This window comes from Sinocyclocheilus rhinocerous, unplaced genomic scaffold (assembly GCF_001515625.1).
Source record: "Sinocyclocheilus rhinocerous isolate Xijiao unplaced genomic scaffold, SAMN03320098_v1.1 scaffold18799, whole genome shotgun sequence".
NCBI classification, from domain to species: Eukaryota; Metazoa; Chordata; class Actinopteri; order Cypriniformes; family Cyprinidae; genus Sinocyclocheilus; species Sinocyclocheilus rhinocerous.
The window spans coordinates 511-7692 of NW_015639193.1; the positions used below are offsets into that span (position 1 = coordinate 511).

Here is a 7182-nt window from a genome sequence, read left to right on the forward strand (position 1 = left end):
TAGCTCAAAGGTTTGCAGTATTATATTAGAAATTATTATTATAATTCTGACAGGAAATATTATAGTGATTATAAGCGTAATGAAATTATAATAATCTGCATAAAACATCACTCAAAATAGGTTCCCTCAAAAATGTTTGCAAAGTGTAATCGCTCAGTGAGGCTTTATTTTGAAGCAACCCCTGCCTGCTTTTGTTATTATTATTGAAACAAGTGAAATGTTCTTCCATAAAGGTTTTCCAACTCTTCCTCTAAATCAGCCACACTCATGTACTCAATATTGGAGTTATTGTCATTGGTTCCAATGGCTCCCCATGAGTCTGAACATCTGTTATTCTGGTCTAAGCAGCAGTATGCAGTCCAGAAATGACTAGGAATATTCACTCTATTGTTTATGTTATTAGTGCCTGGTACCACCCCTGTCACAATGTATACTGGTTGTAAATGGCATTCCCTTTCCAGATATTGTGCCATCAATTTTTCTACATTCCACCATAAAACACTGTTAAAATTATCAGCTTGTGGAGCAGCATTGGTGAGAGTGAATGTGGCATAAGCACAGCTCTGTGAGTTTGCCAGGTAGACTGGTGCCAGATGACCTTTGTGGTATTTAGAGTGGTAATAGTCTCTATTAAGAGCTTGACGGTCTCCACGTACTTGAATATCCACAGACCCCTCAGATGCCATGTTTGGTCCTCCATTATTATCATCAATCTGCAATATTATATCAAGAGAAAGATATGTTTGAGAATGCTAGAAATAAGAAAAGGAAAAAGCAAAAAACAAAAGTACATTCCAGTTCATAGGCAGCATTCATCCTTCAGCTTTTCTTGCTACACAACACACTTGTGTTAACACAAACATGCTACAACATCAAACTCTTTTACTTTGGAATCATTCATCTACTCATCTACGTTATTTAATTCTCTGTTTACTAAATGAAGTGCTTATGTGTATGGTTTTCTAAATTAAGTCTTTTTTCGTCAAGCCTTCAAATGTCGATTTGACTTACAGCACTTCACTCAAGAAATTCACTGCAATACAGACTCTTCTTGATTTTATTACTAAAGCTCTACTCCAGATTTCTCATGGTTAGGATGCATTGTTTGTTTCAGTAATGGATGGTAAAATACTTTCACTATGTACTATAAATTTTGTATTGGTGTAAACTAGAGTGTAAACAGAATTAATTTAGATAATAATATAATAATGTTTATTATTAAATACTAATATTTCACTTACTTGAGGTTCAATGTACCAACTAGCTCGTCTTTTACAGTGCATTATCCCTTCAAACTTGTAGGCTGAGTACACAGGGATCTTGTTGCGCGTGTCATAAAATGTGGCATAATAATCAACATTATTTTGCATTTGGCAGATCTGTCTGTACTGTCGTCCAGGAAATATTGTAGGTGATCTTCCATTTGCAAAAAAAGGGCCACATTCACTCTCAAAATTCTGCACAACCCTGGCTGAACCACCGGAGAGAAGCGACAGCATCAGCACATGAAGAAGCAGCAGCATGATGAAGAGGATGAGATGATGAATTATCAAGTTCTCTGCAGGTACAACAAGCACATGTGATACTTTTTATTTTTTGTAATTGCTATAACAGCTTATATATATTAGATTTATATTATAAAATATTACTCAAATATTTTTTTATAATATATAAATCACATATAAACACTTACCTAAAATGTATAGCAGTGCAAGTCCAAGATCCAAGTCCAAGATATTAACCTATTCAAGAAACAATGATGTGTGAATGTAAGAAACTGTTATGATATCTTCCATGTAAGTAAATATCTACTATTAATTACTCAACAAATAATAAAGAATAAAATGTAAAAGACCAAAGGCAGCTCTATAAATATTACAGTACATACCGACACCAAAGGCAAAGAAACACTGGTGTTGTAGTGAGATGGGCGAGTATTTCTAACCTCCCGGTGTCATTCAATATATGAACACTTTTAAAATAATGAGGCACACAAACTTGATGCACAGTGTATCTCCCAATAGCTACAATACATATTTAAACTAATTTCCTTAAGTCCACTTAACAAGTGTGTTTGATTAGGAAAATAAACATTTAAAGTAAACAATATATGACTTTTGTTACAGGATACAGAATATCACAATCAATTGTGGCCCTCTTCACCCAAATCCACTTGACATTTTTTTGCCAGGTGAATGATCATGGTCTCTATTTTGCCAGAATGACTCACTGGCACCCAAGTCAGTCCACATGGTGACCATTTTCTAGTCATATAGATCCTGTTTACTTGAATGAGGAAAATAATTATCTTAAGGTGTTTTCCAAGCTTAAGTTTTGATAGCATAGGACACTAAGCAAACTCTTCCTGTTCTTCCTGTATCACATTTTCTAAGTTGAATTTGTGCCTAAATTTGTTTTACAGTCCAGTAAGATCTCACAACTACTGGTAATTTTCTTAAAGGAGTGAATACAAACAAATGCAGAAAGTGTTTAACATTTCTCTCTATTGTGTTGTAGTTTTCTGTCACCTTACTGGGAAAATCAACATCAAGCTTTTTAGTATGTGATACAATGTTTCCAGCAATGGTTTTTTTCAGTGTAAATACATTTATGTTGCAATAATATTACAGTGACTGAATGGGACAAGTTTCTGAACACCTAATGTGTCTCAATAAACACAGAAAACCCCCCAAAAACTTTATAACATGTACTTAATAAATAATGAATTGTTAGGTACAGTGTATCTATTTTGTTCATGTTGAATTTTGCTGTTAATAAGGTGGGTGCAGGTATGGTTAGGGGCAGGTTTGGTGGTATGGTTAGGTTTAAGGGGTATAGGTAGGGTCAACAGTGTAATTCTAGATGTCACTACAGAAATTAATTACAGATGTAATTACAGGACGGTATTTTCAAATATAAATGTATATTTATATTTACATAAATACAACATGTATGTACACAAGTGCACTGTATCAAATGATTAATTTAATATCTCAGCGAACCCATCAGGCTAAAAGTTAGTCCAGAAAATGTGCATAAACAACATTTTTGAGCAAAAAGATCATGATGCTCCTGACAACTTTCCTACAGCTGCCATATATTGAGCATTATGTTTTTTTCTTTTCATCGAGATATTTGTCTAATCTTTATACTGTATCTGGACATATATGCCCTTGATGATTCTCATGAAGTAATAAAAAATAAAATCAATCTTTATTTCATATTAGTGGAATATTTGATGCACTTAATTTATACACTTCATAATTGCATAATTATTACAGTCAAATATATTTTACTGATTTAATAATTCAGCTGATAATTACAATCATTAACTCAAAAATAATATTAATAATTAAAATGTGAGATAATGTTTTTGCTTTTGTTGGATTTGTAGAGCTATCAAACAACTGAAAAGATGAATTATAAAGGTTTGTCAAATCTCTTCTCATGTTCAGTTTTTCTTCGGGAGCAATGTCCTCATTCGTTCTTGTCAGGATGTCTACTGTGAGGAGCGAGGAACGCAGAGACATAGGAGTAGCAGGAATAACAGTCTTTAATGAACAAACCAAGGGGTAACACAAGGCAGGCAGGAGACACACGTAGCACCAATAGATGTATAACACCGGACAAAGGAATCATGGGGCAGACAACACTATAAATACTAGCCTAAACGAGGGGTAATTAACGGGACACAGGTTAATCAAATGACTAATCAACGAGAGGGAGAAATTGGGTCACAGGGAGCACATGGGGAGAACACACAGACAGTCCATGGGCGTGACATATCGCCCCCCTCCCGGAAGGTGCGTCCTCGCGCCGCAGGAACAACATAGGGAGGGACGGGTAGGACCTTTAATTTGATTAAAAAATGGATCACTTGACAGCCCTAAATAAAATGTAAAAGGCCAAAGGCAGCTCTACAAATAGCCTAGTCCATACTGGCACCAAAAGCATAAAAAAAATATCGGTATAAAAAGTATATGTGCTTAGGTCTAGCTATATTGTATTTATACTGTTGTCTACGCTTTACGTATTCCCCCCATAAAGGAGGCCTTGTAAACAATATGGAAAAAATCACTCTGACGAATAAATAAATAAACAAACAAACAATCTGTTATTGCCCAGAGAGAAAAAAAACATTAATTGAACATAAACCGAGAGACGTGGGAACGGAGCGAGGCCGGTGGGGTAATTGATAATGAGCGACACCTGCGCCACTCACCGGTCTCGAGTCCCACGGAGGAGCTCCGGAAGAATAAAAGGAGGAGCTACGACAGTCAACGACGAGAGGATCAGGCCTGGATTTTGTTTTGTGTGCGGCAGTCGTCCGCGAGGGGCTGCCGCTTTACTTTCATTTTGTGTTGGTTTATTTTATTAAAGTGTTTAAATGTTCGCCGGTTCCCGCCTCCTTCTTCCCGAACTACGAACTGTGTTACAGGGGCCAAAAAACTTTCTTTTTTCAATCAAAAAACAAAAACAAAACAAAAACCATCTTTATTTAATATTAGTGTAATATATTATGCACTCCATTTATACATATTATAATTGTTTCAATTATTACAGTCGAACATCTAAGAATTGAAAGAATTCTTGAAAAACTGGAGTTCATGTTAGTACACCTTTTCAAAGCATGAGCATGATTTTCTTCATGATTCCGCTAACAATTATAATAATTGAGTCAGAAGTAACAATAACAACAAAGAAAACATTTGATAAAGTTTCTCTTTCAGACAATAGCTCACTGGTGCTTTATTTTGAAATAGCTTATTTTCATTTTCTGATTCACTTTGTTTCTTCGATGGGAGTTTTGTAGAGTTATCAAACAACTCAAATGAATCAACATTATAAAGCTTTGCCAACTCTGTCTCTAAATCCTTCACAGTTTTGTTTTTGGGAGTATCTTTCTTGTTCTCTCCAATAAACCCGCTTGAGATCTGACATTTGTTATTGTTGTCCAAGCAGCAGTACACAGTCCAGAAATGACTAGGCACTTTCACTCTATTGTTTATGTTATCAGTACCTGGTACCACCCCTGTCACAATGTAAACAGAATACTTCTTCGGTAGACATTGATCGGACAGTTCTTCTGCAATTTTTTTTTCTAGTACCCTCCACTGACCTCGGTTAAAAGAGGGGTTTTGTGGAGCAGCATTAGTGAGAGTGAAGGTGGCATAAGCACAGCTCTGTGACTGTGCCTGGTAGACTGGTGCCAGATGACCTTTGTCGTAACGAGAATTCTCATAGTCTCCATTGAGAGCTTGACGGCCTCCAAGTCCTTGTATCTTTCTCGAATTTCATGTTTGGTGATGCATTATTGTCGTCAAGCTGCAATAGTGAATCAATTGAAAACATTAGCTTAAGGAGAAGAGAAAACAAATCATACTAATATGTGATGCAAACTCTGTAGGCTGAGATCATACCACCTTTCTTTACAGCTCCTTCTGTTATTCAGCTTTGTACTGTACTACACATATAATATATTAGCAATATCTCTCTTATTTTATAAGCATTTATCTGATTTAGTATCCTCATGTTTCTTTAGATTTTAAAGCTGTTTGACACATTATTTGGTGCTCATACAGAATGATCTTGAATTATGGAATGGTTATGGAACCAATGGATCTAGTTGGAAAGATCTCAGTCAGATCCTAATTTATGTTTTCTTCAAACTTATGACACTTATGAGTAAAAGAAGACTAAGAGCTGTTATCAAAGGAGGCTGGACAAAGTATTACATCATAGGGTGCTACATGCATACAATGAGAAAAATATGATTTAAAAAAATGTATATTTTTAAAATGATTTTACTTTAAAGATTAGCTGTGAATATTTTCAAAGTCTAAGAGGATAAACAGCAAAGAAATAACTCCACCCACACTAAATAAATAAATAACAAATGTAATATGGTACAACAATTACCTGAACCCATTTAGAGTAATATTTCACTTACTTGAGGTTCAATGTACCACTTGTCTAGTCTTGTGCAGTCCTTTAGCCCTTCAAACTTGTAGGCTGAGTACACGGGGATCTTGTTGTCAGTGTCATAGAATGTGGCATAATAAACATCATTATTTAGAGTTTGGCAGATCTGCCTGTATTGTGGATCAGGAAATATTGTTGGTGATCTTCCATTTGCAAAAAATTGACCACAGCCACTCTCAAAATTCTGCACAACTTTGGCTGAACCACCGGAGAGAAGCGACAGCATCAGCACATGAAGAAGCAGCAGCATGATGAAGAGGATGGATCAAGTTCTCTGCAAGATCAAGAGCCACAATACATATTTTACATATAGCAATAGCATATATTTTGTAATATTTAAAATCACATATAAATAGCATAACTGTACTTACCTCAAAATTTAGAGCAAGAGCAAGTAGCTATTAACCTATTCAATGAAGAGAAAATAATGTGATAATGTAAATAACATAACACCTTCAGTTTAGTAATTAAACACAGGAACTAATATAATACTGGAAACTAATATTAAACCATTAAACAATAAAGAACAAAATACCTGGTCATGCAGGTTTGCGCTTAACAACAGAAAAATCCGGTCCTTATCTCATTTGAAGGCTGGACAACAGCAGTGCTCTTCTGGCCAGCATTCAGCCAGCATGACTAGGCTTCTGCACACAGCCACAACGTAGCACTGCGTCTGGTCTTCAACCAATGAGCAGGTCTATGTTCATGGTCTCACTTTAAGCATTAAACAACATCCAATATTTATCAGAGTTACGGTCTTGCAATTAGAAGAAAACCTTTTCCCACCATTTTCACTTAGTATAAATATGTGCATCAAACGTGCATCGAGGACTGACACGGAAGAGAAGAAATTGTTGAATAGTCATTATTTTTGTTTTCTTTGCGCACAAAAAGTATTGTCATAGCTTCATAAAATTACGGTTGAACCACTGATGTCACATGGACTATTTTAACGATGTACTTACTACCTTTCTGTGCCTTGAACGTGGTAGTTGTGTTGCTGTCTATGCACGGTCAGAAAGCTCTCAGATTTCATCAAAAATATTTTAATTTGTGTTCTGAAGATGAACGAAGGTCTTAAAGGTTTGAAACGACATGAGGGTGAGTAATTAATGACATTTTGCGATATAAAATTTCACAATATTTAACTATATTAATCTGTGAATGCTTTATTTGTAAGACTTAAAGGCTTTATAT

General features: G+C 35.4%; 1 protein-coding gene across 1 annotated transcript; it reads right to left on the reverse strand.

Moving 5' to 3' along the window:
* Positions 1 to 485: 485 nt before the first annotated feature.
* LOC107751037 (endonuclease domain-containing 1 protein-like) lies at positions 486 to 6730 on the reverse strand (the record flags this gene model as incomplete). The annotated part of the gene is given in 6 exon segments (XM_016566606.1): positions 486 to 713; positions 4743 to 5283; positions 5285 to 5325; positions 5951 to 6256; positions 6354 to 6388; positions 6518 to 6730. Coding segments are annotated over 4 exon segments (1092 nt in total), but the record flags the coding sequence as incomplete, so codon positions are not given.
* Between the last annotated feature and the right edge of the window lie 452 nt (positions 6731 to 7182).